The sequence below is a fragment of the Dermochelys coriacea genome, chromosome 3, assembly GCF_009764565.3.
Source record: "Dermochelys coriacea isolate rDerCor1 chromosome 3, rDerCor1.pri.v4, whole genome shotgun sequence".
In the NCBI taxonomy this organism is placed as follows: Eukaryota; Metazoa; Chordata; order Testudines; family Dermochelyidae; genus Dermochelys; species Dermochelys coriacea.
In genome coordinates, this window is record NC_050070.1 from 208,662,789 (window position 1) to 208,676,764 (window position 13,976).

The 13,976-nt window shown below is 54.4% G+C and overlaps 2 protein-coding genes across 9 annotated transcripts in view; both read left to right on the forward strand.

Moving 5' to 3' along the window:
• Positions 1 to 1,867: 1,867 nt before the first annotated feature.
• Positions 1,868 to 8,402, forward strand: MRPL2 (mitochondrial ribosomal protein L2). Of its 3 annotated transcripts, none has more exons than XM_038397824.2 (8): positions 1,868 to 2,011; positions 2,251 to 2,340; positions 4,542 to 4,710; positions 5,193 to 5,334; positions 5,557 to 5,672; positions 6,273 to 6,383; positions 7,469 to 7,542; positions 8,130 to 8,402. In XM_038397824.2, exons 2-8 carry the CDS (start codon positions 2,272 to 2,274, stop codon positions 8,340 to 8,342), a joined length of 894 nt encoding a protein of 297 aa, XP_038253752.1. In that variant the 5' UTR covers positions 1,868 to 2,011; positions 2,251 to 2,271; the 3' UTR covers positions 8,343 to 8,402. The 3 variants fall into 3 exon arrangements, with proteins under 3 accessions (XP_038253752.1, XP_038253754.1, XP_038253753.1); XM_038397826.1 differs by having other exon boundaries at positions 1,951 to 2,102; XM_038397825.2 differs by lacking the exon at positions 1,868 to 2,011 and adding an exon at positions 2,040 to 2,058.
• A 3,339-nt stretch (positions 8,403 to 11,741) lies between these two features.
• The window catches only part of LOC119852808 (cullin-9-like), a 37,567-nt gene continuing 35,332 nt past the window's right edge, over positions 11,742 to 13,976 (forward strand). For 4 of the 6 annotated variants that reach the window (XR_006280507.1, XM_043512360.1, XM_043512361.1 and 1 more), the window contains exon 1: positions 11,744 to 11,884. The gene's annotated coding sequence lies outside the window, so the exon portion shown is untranslated. Of the gene's footprint in view, positions 11,885 to 13,976 lie in introns of all 6 variants that reach the window. The other 2 variants (XM_038394588.2, XM_043512363.1) reach the window with 2 other exon arrangements.

Below are 13,976 nucleotides of genomic sequence, written 5' to 3' on the forward strand. Positions count from 1 at the left end.
AAAAGAAGGTTATTCCCAGTCTACAAGTACCTACATGGGTAAGAGATATCTTATAATTCAGACTAGAAATAAGGTGTACATTTTAGACCACAAAAATGACTAACCCATGGAGGATTCTCTGTCACTTGGAATCTAGAAATAAAACCTGGATCTCTTTCTAAAAGGCTCAGCTAGAAGTGATAGGCTTGATATTGGAATCACAGAGTCTCCTGCCTGTGTTACACAGGAGGTCACAAAACATGATCATAATGGTCCCTTCTGGCCTTAAAATTTATGAAATTTGGCCCTCAACAACCACACCTGGTGCTAAGGCAACCTGCCCAATTTCCCTTGCCAACCATACTCTGCACTAAGAAAACCTGTCCCTACTCAACTGTGCCAGACATACCTAGCCAAATTCTACTCACCAAGCACACTCTGTGTTACGGAAATGTAGCCCAGCTCCCCTTGCCAAACACAGGCCTAATTCCACCTACATTCCCCTCAGGAATGACACCTGATTCAAGCCCCAGCCCAGTTATACCCAGTGCATCTCTGGTCTCCGCAATAGCAAAATGACACGCAACCCAACCCAACAATACCCGGCAATAACGAGACCCAGACTAAGCAAGACTTCCCGCTCCCACAGCAGGAAAAATACGAGTTAGGGGAATTACAGAGGTGTGACTCCATAGTCAAGGCTGACTTCCAATTTGCACTTAAAGAAGAGTCAACCCCTTATTCTGTATGAAAAGCATAGCATTTCCTCCTCAAACCTACAGCAGTTACTCTTGGGGCACAGAATTAGTTTTCTAAAAATGTACAGGTAAAAGTTAATTTAAGAAATTACGTATCTTTTCTTTATCTTAACAATGGACTAACACAGACACTTCAAACTTTCTATACATAGAATATCAGGGTTGGAAGGGACTTCAGGAGGTCATCTAGTCCAACCCCCTGCTTAAAGCAGGACCAATCCCCAATTTTTTTGCCTCAGATCCCTAAATGGCCCCCTCAAGGATTGCACTTAAAACCCTGGGTTTAGCAGGCCAGTGCTCAAACCACTAATTTATCCCTCCCCCCCCCAAGTCAAAATCGATTGAAATCTTTTACACAGGCTATATTTGAAGAAACGTGACTGTGTACCTGAGCTATATTATTGAGTGCTATGTCTAGTTGTTACGATTATTTAAGTAGTAGAAAACAGAACTGAATTGTGGCATCATGACCAGTATGTCTATAATAGCCTACACACAGGTTCAGGGCATTAGCTCTGGTGACTCTGAAGTGAGGTAAGAGATAAACCAATCCATCACTACCCTTTGCTGTACAGCGGATTTGCATGCAACAGTTCTGCTTGTTGGAAGAACTCAATGAGCATAAGAAAGACCATAGGCTCCTGGGCTAGATTGGCCAATCTTCCCACTGGCCCGTGCCCAATGCCATACGTGCTGGAACTAGGAGTGCTGAGGGTGCTGCAGCACCCCCGGCTTGCAGTGGTTTCCATCATACACAGGTTTACAGCTTGGTTCAATGGCTCTCAGCACCCCCACTACACAAATTGTTCCAGCCCCCTTGCCAGATGCTTCCGAGGGAATGAACAGCACAGACCAGGACAATCACTGGGTGATCCATCCACGCCCAGCTTCTGGCAGCCACAGGCTTAGGGGTAACGTCTGCGACCACCTCGGCTAATAGCCCTCCACTGACTTATCAAATTCTTTTTTTTTAACCCAATTATACTTTTGGCCTTTGCAACATCCCAATAGGGCAACGAGTTCCAGCGGCTGACTGGGTGTGGTGTGAAGAGACACTGCCTGTGCGCGACCCCCGCGGCTTGCGGCTGGAGGGGCGCGAACCGGCGGCAGCAGCAGCAGCCCGGGCCCAGCTGGGTTTTGTGGATGGGGGCGGGGCCCGGCTCCATCCGGGCCCGCGCCCGTCACGGCCAGAGAGGCGGGATCCTCTCCCGGCCCCGCCCCCTCGGGCCGCGCGCGCGCATGCTCGGCCGGGGCCGGGGCCGGGGCGCCGTGCAGTGAGTGGTTGGAGCCCCCCGCAGTTCTGCGTTGGGGGGCGCGTGAGGCGAGGCCCCCCCACGGGCTCTGGGGTGGGGGAGGGAGCGTGAGGCAAGGCCCGCCCCCGAGGGGGCTGTGGGCGCGCGCGGGGGGGGGGGCCCCCTCCCGGGGGGTTGTGCGGGCGCGCGCGGGGGGGCCCTCTCCCGGGGGGCTGTGTGTTCCTGCTCATTGCTGATCGCTGTCTCTGCTCTCTCCCCAGCCAGCCGGCAGTGCTGCCCCAATGGCTGTGTCAAGCCTGACCCGGGCCTTAGGGGCCCTGCTGCTGTCTTCTGCCCCCAGCCTCCCGCAGGTACCGGCCCGCGGCCCTTCCGCCTTAGGGGGGGCGGGAGAGAGTGGGTGGGGGTGTGGCGCATGACAGGTCCTGATGCAGCCTGGCCGGAGTGTGTGTGGGGGGGGCGCTTGTTCCTCTGGGCAGGGCAGCGGCTTGCCCCACATGTGACTCACAGGTGAGCACTCCAGAGCAGCTTCTTGCAGCTGCCTGTGCCTCTCCAAGGGCTCCGATGCAGGGGTCACCTGCAGATCCTCCCAGCTCCTTGTCCTTCCGCCTTGCTGCTCTCTCCTTGGAGAGTGGTGTCTGTGCAGCCACAGCTTCCTCCTTGAGATGGGCCTTGCCCTCCTGAGGAGGCCCAGTCTGGCCAGATTGCTGAGAGGGACTGGAGATGAGCCCTGTTCCCTGTGCTGTTCGGTGTCTGAAGCAGAGTCTCCAACCTGGTCACCAGGCGGCTGGGCTGAGTGTGTCCCAGAGCCAGTTGAAGCCCAGCTCTTTCCTTCCAGCTCTAGTATTGATTACGTATTATTGCAGTAGGGCCCCGAGACACAATTCGGGATTGGAGCCCAAGATGGAGCTTATCATCTAGTTTGAAACAGATGCATGAGTGAGTGTAAAAAAATGGGGAGCCCAGGGGAGCAGTGGGCAGATCTCCCAGTACCTGAGTTGCCAGTTTGCACAGTATGACCATTCTGTGTTAGGAATGAAGGAGGTGGGGGTGACCGAGACTGGGGGAGGTTGGGGGTGGAGGGAAGGGAAACGGCCGCCTGCCTTCCAGAACCAGTCTGTTTCTTCAGCATCGGGCCCTGTGCTGAGTGAGAGGAGTATTTTCTAGTGTATTATCAGGGAGGCACCGCATGCAGCTCTGCCAACTGACTCAACTGTCGATTGCATTATACAGTATCAGCATCCTCCCCAGTGGCTTCCCGGGGCCAGAGTCCTGCTGACTCTTGGTACTGGCTGTGCCTGCTCCAAGTGGGATTTTCTCATCACTCCTTTCCTCTGGTGGAGCTGGAATCCCAATTGATGCCAGTTGCCAATGCCTTTAAACCGGGGGGTGAGGGGGCAGCAGATGTGGCCACTGCAAGTGTTGTCTGATTTGCCCCCTCTTGTCTTGAGTGGCTGAGCTGCTCCAAAGCTAGGCTGAAGGCAGGAGCTGTTTGGGGCTGTAGGTTTCTCTGTTGCAGTTATGTATCTAGCATGGAGGAGCAGCCTCAAGTCCGTAGGTGAGGTTGCAGCAGGGTTTCTCGTTAGAGCAATTTGTTAAAAAGTGCTTTAAAAGCTGGATGCCTAGGCACATTGCCTTGAAAATTGCTGTGGCACATGAGTGGCAGAGTTAGTGTGGTGTGTATGTGGGGTCATTTGGTCAAGGGGTTCCCAAAATACAACTTCTGCCCACACCTGCATATGCACACAGCTGAGAACAGAGAGGCTCAGTGCATGCCAGAGGCAGTGGGAGCTGACACCTTAACCCACACTTTCTTCAAAATCCAAGGAAATTCCCATATAAAGAGGAACTTTGTTAGGGTGGAGGGAAAGTCAGAGGAGCTCAGCACTACCCTGTGTTCCTGAGCCCCTCACAATGGGAGTTAATTCCCAGAATTCAAACACTGATAAACATGCCCCCTCGCATCCCCCTTGCTGCAAGAACACACCCATTGGAAAACAGGTGCTGCAGAACTAAGGTAACACTTCCCACCTTAATTCTGCCCCTCAGGTCCGTATTGTCAAATATCCCTTGGCGGAGGCTGGCAGGACCTTACTCCTCCCTCGGCCTTGTTGCCCTGGGTGTTCTGTGCCAAGCAGCAGCAAACCTTGCAAGGGGCTGGTGGGCTGTGTGGACGGGGTGCTGAGCTGGAGCTGTGCTGGGCACAGAGTGGGTGGTAGGTTTCCTTAGAGGGGGGCGAGGTGCTGTGATGTGCCCAGTTCTTATTGCCATCCCCACAGGAGCAGAGTAAAGGGGGCATGGGCACATTCCCTGGTCTGCCAACGTTCCCTAGTCTGCCAACATTTACATTTTGGGTTTGAGGCTCCTCTGTCTCTGGATGGGCAGGGAGAGCACAGGGCAGCGCTCAGCATCTACCACCTTCACCCCACTGTAACAGTGTGCGTGAGACTCTCCCTATGGGGTGGTATTTCAGTTGTAAGTCCCCGTCACTTCCAACCTGGGACTGGAGGGCTCTGTTCTCGGAGTTTCATGTTGTTTGTTTTGGATTTCCCAGATTGCCCAACATCCCAGGCTGGTCTGCCTTGGGGGGAAGCTCCTCCCTGCGTCCCATGGATTCAGCACCTCATCTACCCTTTCTACCAACAACCCCATGTGGAAATGCAGGAGCAAATACACCACCAGACCCATTGGCATGAAAAAGACAGGTGGCCGTGATCACACAGGTATGTTTAGAGTGCAGATTCCCTGCAACCCACCAGACTGGGGCAGCTGGGTGAGAACGGGCTTCAGGGTTGCACTTAAGGGACCCCATTCACCCGGGGGGGGATGATAGAGGAAGCAGAGAAGTTAATGGCCCAAAGTCCATGCCATGGGGCTAGGAGGGGTCTGCTCTCCAGGACTCTGTCTTGTTTGTGGAGCCCACTCTTCCTGCATGCAGCCCAGGTGCACTGTTAGCATCTAGGCTATGCTGGGACAGTGAGCTGCAGGAAGCTATGCTGGGGGGTTAGAATGACCCAGTGTGGCCAGATGCTTCCTTCCATAAACAGAGTAAGTGTGTGAATGGATGCAGGAGACGGCACAAGGGCGGGAATCAGTATCTCCTGAAGGAATTGAGGGGTGGTTGCTTCCTGGGGAGTTGGGTCAGGTCCCAGGAGCAGATGGAGCCGGCTCAAGGATGGCTGTCTGACTCTGGCTGTCTGTGCAGGTCGTATCACTGTGCATGGGATTGGCGGGGGGCACAAGCAGCGCTACCGCATGATTGACTTCCAGCGGCTGCGCTACGGACCTGGGGCTGAGTCAGGCCCTTACGAGGAGAAGGTGATCCAGGTCCGGTATGACCCCTGCAGGTGAGCGGCAGTGTGGTTCAGGTTTTTGCTTTGGGACATTTCGGGGGTGTCGGGCACATGTGGGTGTGAGGGGGACAGTGCATAGGCTTGGCTGCCCTATGTGGGGTGGGAGGCACTGTGGGGCCCATTGTAAACGGTAAAGCTTTCTCACACTGTGGGAGCCAGGTGTGAGGCTGTTAGTCACCCCACTGCCCTCACTGAGCTCCTCTTTGTCTGTGTCAGGTCGGCTGATATCGCCCTGGTGGCTGGTGGCAAGCAGAAACGCTGGATCATTGCGACAGAAAACATGCAGCCTGGTGACCTCCTCAAAACCTCGGGGCACATAGGCAGGATGGCAGGTGAGCCTGGGCGACCTGCTCTGGGTGAATCCTGGGGCATAGGGCCTGGCTCCCCTTGGCAGGGGCTGCACTGCTGTCTCTTGCAAGCTTCAGAACAGCATCTGCCATGGGGCATAGCTGCTTAAGCTCACTGTTAGTGCAGCACATTTTCCATAGAGACCCTCCCTCAGGGTCATACCACATCACTCTGTCTACAGTGGGGCTTGTAGCTGCTTCGGTTATGGTGTCAGCTGGAAGGGGCCAGCCCCCCATGTGTAGCCAGCTCTCTGGGACACCAGCCAGGACCCTCTGATGCAGGGTTACGGCAGGGTTGGGAGAACAATCTTAGAGGGGAAATGTTGAATGACAGTTGGAGGAACTTCAGATGTTCTCATCCTGGTGTGAGAGCCTGTCCTGAGGGTGAGGCAAAATCCCAGACCTAAGACATTGCCCTGGAGCCTGTGCTGGCCCCCCTGTGGAGTGACGGGTTAGGCCAGGTGGGAAGTTACTGTGCGGCCTTTTGCTGGGATTGGGAGCTGGAGAAGCCCCATTTAGGCCTCCCTGGAGTTGCTCTGATCAGCTGACTTGGTGCTAGCATACTGACTGGGCTTTGTCTTTCAGTTTCTGCCAATGAAGGGGATGCATACCCTTTGGGAGCTCTGCCTGTGGGGACCCTGATCAATAACTTGGAAAGCCACCCTGGGAAAGGAGCACAGTACATCCGAGCAGCAGGTGAGATGGACCCTCGCCAGGATCACAACCAGCATTAGAGCAGATCTGGTCTTGTCCCTCTGTTCAAGGAAAGCAGCCTGGATGGGGTTGAGTAGAGGCCAGATGACTGGATTGGTTTGGTTTGCCTCCAGGCAGGCTGTATCCTAGGTTCTCCCTCACTCCACCTTGTTGGGGACTGAGCAGCTTCCGCTGGCTTTGGTGCCGGTCTGAGGTGATTGGCTTGGGGTGCCCAGCCCCGGGGAGGTGGGGACCTGCAGGTGCTGGTCTGAGGTGACCGGCTTGGGGTGCCCAGCCCCGGGGAGGTGGGGACCTGCAGGTGCTGGTCTGAGGTGACCGGCTTGGGGTGCCCAGCCCCGGGGAGGTGGGGACCTGCAGGTGCTGGTCTGAGGTGACCAGCTGGGGGAGCCCAGCCCCGGGGATGTGGGAACCTGCAGGTGCTGGTTGGAGGTGGCTGGTGGGGGGGTGCCCAATCCCAGGGAGGCGGGGACCTGTGGGTGTTGTGGTACCAGAGAACCAATGCTGATTCCAGGCTGGTATCCTGGGCCTTTGCCCTCCTTCACCATCTTGGTTCAAAGTCCCTGCTCTGGCAGCTCTGCCCCAGGATGGGGAGAATATTTCCTATTTCTTTGCGGGTTATACAGCTCTCCCCTAGCCTCAGCTGTGAAGGCTGACATCCCAAAACATCAACTCCTGCTTGGGGAAGGAGTTAATATCTTGTCCCAGTGGGTGAGCCGTGCTCCTAGGAGGGCACTCCCAGGGCGTGGAGCCCTTCCCAAAGCTGTCTGCTTGCCCCAGTCCCAGGCCAGGGGGCAGGGGTTCCTTACCTGATGGGTCTGGAACACTCCCTTCTTGTGGTGTATGAAAATCCCGAGTGCCTTTGTCCCCTCCCCCTGCCTCCTTCAGTGACAAGAGAAGAGGTGTGGGCTCTGTGCATCTGGGATAGAGCCACTTCTCTCTGAGGCACTGCAGAGGGCTTCAGCTGGTTTGCTGGCAGGGGACCATTTGCTAAGGGAGGAGGTTGCTGGCAAGAGATCGGTTGTGAAGGGAAGCCAGAAACTAGCCTGCCCTCTCCATGTGTGCTGCAGGGACCTGTGGGGTGTTACTGAGGAAGGTGAATGGAACGGCCATCGTGCAGCTGCCCTCTAAGAGACACATGCAGGTAGAGGGGGGAGAGTGGGGATGAGGGTGGCGGGCGGATGCCTCTCTGCCCTGGGCTCTGAGCAATGGCTGCTGGCTGAGTCTGCAACATCAGCAGCCAGACGATGAAATGTGAGGGTTGGTCTGTGCTGGCTGTATGGGCTCTGCAGCAGCCTAGACCTGTGGAGCAGAGACCTGGCCCTGGATATGTATTCCCAGTGTGGACAGGCCACTGAGCTGAGGCAGGGAGGGCAGCCAGTGCCCAAGCTCTCAGCTCTGCCCTAGGTTAAGGGAATCCCCTTCCCAGCTGGCCCCTAGCCACTGGTCTTTGTCTCAGTCGTATTCTCTAGCCTGGTCCATCCCATGGGTAGGGTCCAGCAGTGGAAGGCACCTGCTGTGTTACAGTGGTGGTAGACCAGTGCCTGCCAGGCCTCCCACACATTGGAGGGGTTCCATGAGAGGACACTGAGCTGTTGGGGCTGTGGCTGTGTGTGCAGGCCGAGCAGCTTCCTGGCAGCAGGGGCCAAGAACTCTCCCTTGGCACCCCTATCCTGGGTGCTGTCTGCCCTGGGTGGGCTCCTGCTCACAGCCTCTCTCTTCCTCTGGCAGGTGCTGGAGACCTGCATAGCCACCGTGGGGCGAGTTTCCAACATTGACCACAACAAGCGGATCATTGGGAAAGCTGGCCGGAACCGCTGGCTGGGGAAGCGCCCGCGCAGTGGCTTATGGCACCGCAAGGGCGGCTGGGCGGGACGCAAGATCAAACCACTCCCACCCATGAAGAGCTACGTCAACCTGCCCACAGCAGCAGCTCGGGCTTGACACCGGGCTCTGGTGCCTGCCTCTCAATGGCTCTCAATAAAATCAGCCCCTCAATTCTCACGTGTCCTACAGCATCTGCTCTGTGCAAAGCTGCAGGAGTGCCCTGATGGAATTGGTGTCCTGGGGGGCAGGCTCCGCCTACTGCTTGTGTGAACCTAGCTTTGGCACCACGGGCATATTCAGACCCCCTAGAGTGTGGGTATGGGGCTGTTGTGGGAGATTGGGGCTGCTGACTCCCAGCCAACGGGCTCATCTGAGCCTTGGGCCATAGAGGTGGGGAGGGGATAACGAATGACTGGAGTGTTAAATGGATTTGCCCTGTGTTCTCTCCCCTTCAGCATCTACAGGAAACCTGGTCCATGTATCTTCCCCTTTTCCCAGAGCCTTCTCCACTGCAAGGGAACTCAACCTAACCTCATGGGCCTAGCATGGTAAAGATCCTGTTCTCTGTGAAGGTGTTGGGGGCTGCTCACGGGTCAGAGCCTACCAGTTGGTCCCCCTCCCTGCTGAAGTTACTGGACCCTTTCCAAAAACCTTGCTTCCTGGTGCTGGAGATGCTGCAGTAATCTGCATCCCTCTCTATCTTATGGCTGCTCTGGAGGGGCTGGACTTGGGGAGATAACCATTCTCCTGTCCTGTTGCCTGCAGTGACGATGGGGGTGCCTACCAGTTACCTACTAGATATTCCACAGTGAGGTTGGAACAGTCCCAACATTCTCCTTCCGGTTATGGCTGGATGGTACATACTGCTGGGCTGCCCTTCTCCTGAAGAGGAGATAGCCACTCTCCTTTCCTATGGGGAAGCTGCCTTAAAGGACTTGGATTAGAAAGCCATGTGGTGCTGCTTTTGTACAGAGGCCTGGCATGAGTCCATGCTCCTACAGCTGGGCCTTTCTCACAATAAATTTCAATTGTAGCAGAGATTTGTCCCTGGTGAACTTCTCATTGTCCCTGGGAGAGAATGAATTTCAGGTGCTGGACTAAGGTCAGACCTGCTGGGATAAGCACAGTGAATTGCACTCCTAAATCCTTGGCCTGGAGGGACAAGGACATGGACATGGGTCTGCACCCGGAGAGAGAGGTGATGGCTAAGAAGCCTGAGACCTGCGTGGGTGCCTTTAAGGAGGCCAGGAAGGGGATCAGAGGAGCAGTTAACCCCAGAACTGTGATATCCAGAATCAAAAGGGAAAAATCCATGCATAAAACCTGGCCACCTGAAATGCAGAGATCCCAAAATAAAGTAAAACTTTTTGGACTGGGGGAGTCGGGCCTTCCCACCTTGAATCTACAACAGGATTCCCTCCTGGGGGCTGAGTCCAGCAGTCGTGTTTTGTAAGAGGGAGGGCTGTGTTACTGCTTTACAGAGCTCAGCAAGTTGCCTCTAAAGGAATAAGCCTAGAATGACCTTCTAGAGTCAGGACAGCCAAGTCACAGCACCATGAGATACCCTCTGAGTAACTAGAGCTGGGTGTTTCTTTTGGCAAATAGTAAATTTGGGGGGGCACCAAAACTATTCACGAATTCAAGTTGGCTGAATTTTTTTTTGAAACGCTGAAGTGTTATGGTTTGAAAATGTCAAACCATACTTTACCAAAATTGTTTAAATGAAACGTCATTTTGAACCTTGAGTTTGACCCGGACAAAGGTTTTTTTGTTTTGTTTTTGGGTTTTTTGTGGTTTTTGGTTTTTGCAAGAAAAAACAAAACAATTCAGTTTCTATTCAAAATGACCCGAATGTTGTTTTTATTTATTTTTTAGCATGGCCACTGAACCAAAAAATCAATGTGCTCAGCTCCGTTAGTAACGGCACTACCTGGGGGCAGGGTCAAATGAAATAAAGTGTTGGCTTCAAGCAGAACACCAAGGAACTCTTCACAGCAGGCCTGTGGAGAAAGGCTTTAGCAGGATGGGTATGGGGGAAAAATAATGGCAGAATACCAGGCCCAAGAAGGTAGAACTCTGATGCCACCTTGAGAAGAAATCTTGGATGAACCTACGACCAGTTTGCTCTGGTTGCTTGGGGCCATACCAGGGCAATGCAAAACAGCCGGAATGAAAGAGCAAACTGGCCCTTAATTTGCTACTAGGCAGCTCCAAAACTTCGAGGTGCAGTGGTGTCTGTGAACCAAGGAATCTGCCAGTAAAAACTTTCGACATGCATAGTTCCCCTCCCATCATGGATTCATTTCTACCATGGCATGCAAATGAGCCTGAGTGGAAGGGTAATGATTGGTTGAGGTACTGCTGAGGTCACAATGGTCCCAACCGGAGACAATGAATTAGTTCAGTTTATAAACTGTAAAAATGAGATTTCAAGACCGGCAAATTCTTTTAAGATGGTGTTTCAGGCTGATAGTATCTGTTATTGAAGGATGAAAACGTTACAAGGATGATAGGTCTCAGAGTAGCAGCCGTATTAGTCTGTATCCGCAAAAAGAACAGGAGGACTTGTGGCACCTTAGAGACTAACACATTTATTAGAGCATAAGCTTTTGTGAGCTACAGCTCACTTCATTGGATGCATACAGTGGAAAATACAGTGGGGAGATTTTATATACACAGAGAACATGAAACAAGGGGTGTTTGGTAACACCTATATGGTGACACACCTTGTTTCATGTTCTTTGTGTGTCTATAAAATCTCCCCACTGTATTTTCTACTGTATGCATCCGATGAAGTGAGCTGTAGCTTACGAAAGCTTATGCTCTAATAAATGTGTTAGTCTCTAAGGTACCATAAGTCCTCCTTTTCTTATTACAAGGATGATGTATTCCCCCAACGCAAGTGTTACAAACACAGAAAAACACTCAGGGAAAAGAACATAAGACCGGCCATACTGGGTCAGACCAATGGTCCATCTAGCCCAGTATCCTGTCTTCCGACAACGCTGAGCTGTGGAAATGGACAGGGAGACGGGACTCAGGGCCTCCCTGCTAGTGTATGTAAAATGTGGGCCCTGATTGTGGGAACTAGGCTTTGCTACACCTGCCGGGTTCTGAAGATCCAGGCAAGACCATCCCTATCACCAGAACTTTGATGGGCAGCTGTTCTCAGAGAGACCCTGTTCCCTGGGCACAGAGCCCTGCACAGGCTTCCCAGGTTGGTGCACCCGCAGTGATGACACCTTTTTATAAGGTGACCAGACAGCAAATGTGAAAAATCGGGACGGGAGGTAATAGGAGCCTATATAAGAAAAAGACCCCAAACTGGGGACAGCTGGTCACCCTACACCTTAGGCAGGAGGTGTTTGGAGACCCCTTCCTGGAGGCAGCGTGTCACTGGAAGGCGGCCAGGACACAGAGTTGCTCTCACAGGGCCCAGGAGTCAGGACCTTGAGTCCTTCAGCCCAGCAGGGCCTCTGGACCGGGGGGCGGGGCTGTGGCGCGAGGCTCCGCCCCCACCTTGGGGCTCTGCGGCCCGCTCGAGTCTTCCCCGTCGCGGGCGCGAGTGCCGGGGTTTGTCGCCAGCGGGGAGCCGTAGTGGGCGGGCTGCGCAGGCGTCGAGGACCCGGAAGCGGCGCGGGAGCGGCTGAAGGGAGCAGGTAACGGCCTGGCCCGGCCCTCGGGCACCCTGGGAACCGCCTGGCCCCGCCCCCAGCTGTCCCCGGGCGGGCCGGGCTGGGAGCCCGGCTGCGGCGGGGAGGGGCCGAAGGGAGGCCGCGGCCCCCGTGGGAACTGCGAGGGGGTCTCCCGGGCCCGGGGGTCTGGCCTCGGCCCCGCCGCACCCAGCGAGCGCGCTACGGGCCGGCGGGGCAGCCCGGCTGCTAAGAGCCCGGCGGCGAGACTCGCCCCGCGGGGCCCGGGGCCGGGCGGCTACAGAGCGTGCGGCGGAGCGGCCTCGAGCTTGCCGCTGGCGGGGCGGGGGCTGGGTGACGGGAGGAGGCGTGGGGGGGCCCAGTCTCCAAGCCCAAGACCCCAGTTCTCGACACCCGGGCCTGGCTCCCTCCGGCCACCCATGCGTGACTGCCGCTAGACCCGTGGCTTGCTGTGGCTTTAGCCGGCGGGCTTGAGCTACTTCCGATGTCCCAGTGGCCCCATTTAAGAATTCGCTGGGACGTGTTTAGCGCGATAGGGTATGTCCACACAGCAGTCTCGAGCCAGCCTTCCACCCTGGGTCGAGTCTCAGGCTAGCAGGGCGAGTGCTCTAAAAACAGGTGTGTAGACAGCGCTTTGAAGTTGCAGTGTGGGCTGGAGCTTGGGCTTCGAAGCCTGGGGAGTGGGGTGGCGGCTCCAGATGGAGAGCTTGGGCTTCAGAACCTGAGCTCCAGCCCAAGCTGCAACTTCAAGGCACTGTCTACACTCCTGTTTGTAGAGCGCTAGGGTGAGCCCTGTTAGCCAGAGTCTGTGAACCAGGCTGGGATGCTTGCTCCAAAATGCTGTGTAGACGTACCCATAGTGTTTAAGGCCCGAAGGGACCACCAGATCATCTAGTCTGGCCTCCTGTAAGTCACAGGCCACCAACAGCACCCACACATTAAACCCAACAACTGAAATTAGTCTCCTGAGGGCTGTAACACTTTGGTCTAAACTATTGAGTGCTACAGGCAGAGAACAGGAAGGCCCGAGGTGCACCAATGGCACGGATTTGGTTAGGTGAGACATGCCCAGATGATACGAGCAGGTGATTTGCTCCTCATGCTGCAGAGGAAGGTGAAAAATCCCCAGTGTCCCTGCTAATCTGAGCTGGAGGAAATTCCTAAATTGGTAAAGATGCAAAAACTAACAGTAAGAATGTTTTAAGTACATCAGAACCAGGAAAACGCCCAAACAGGCAGTGGAGTCACTAGGGCTATGTCTGCATGGGGATAAAAAGCCCACGTCTGGCTCAGGTCAGTTGACTTGAGTTCGGGCTTTGTGGCTGTAAATTGCTGAGTAGGTGGTTGGGCTTGGGCAGGAACCTGAGCTTTGGGACCCTGCAAGAGAGGAGGGTTCTAGAGCTCGGCTCCAACCTGAGCCCAAAAATCTACATAGCAATTTTTAGCCCTGTAGCTTGAGCCCCACAAGCCCAAGTCAGCTGACATGGGCCACCCATGACTGTGCTGTGGGGCTTTTATCCTCGTGTAGACGTAACCTAAACGACAAAGGTGCTAAAGGAGCACTCGAGGAAAACGAGGGTGTCGTAGAGAAGGTAAATGAATTCACTGCAGAGGAGGTGGGGGGAAATACCCACATCAGAGCTATTAGTTTTGAGTGGCAAATGTGAACTACTGTGCCACACTGTTGTGTCAGAAGAAGTAGTTTTAGAACGAATTGATAAACTGTAATAAGTCACCAGGACCAGATGGTATTCACCTGAGAGTTCTGAAGGAACTCAAATGTGAAATTGTAAAACTAGTAGCTGTAGTACATAACCTGTCACTGAAACAAGCATTTTACCACATGACTGGAAGGTCGCTAATGTAATAACAATTTTCAAAAAGGGCTCCAGAGGCGATCCTGGCAGTTACAGGCTGGTGAGCCTAAGTTCAGTACCAGGCAGATTGGTTGAAACTATAGTAAAGTATAGAATTATGAGGCCCATAGACGAATAAGACTTGCCGGGGGAGAGTCAACACAGCTTTTGTAAAGGAAAGTCATGCCTTCCAATCTGTAATGAATTCTTTGAGGGTGTCAACAAACATGTGGATAAGGGTG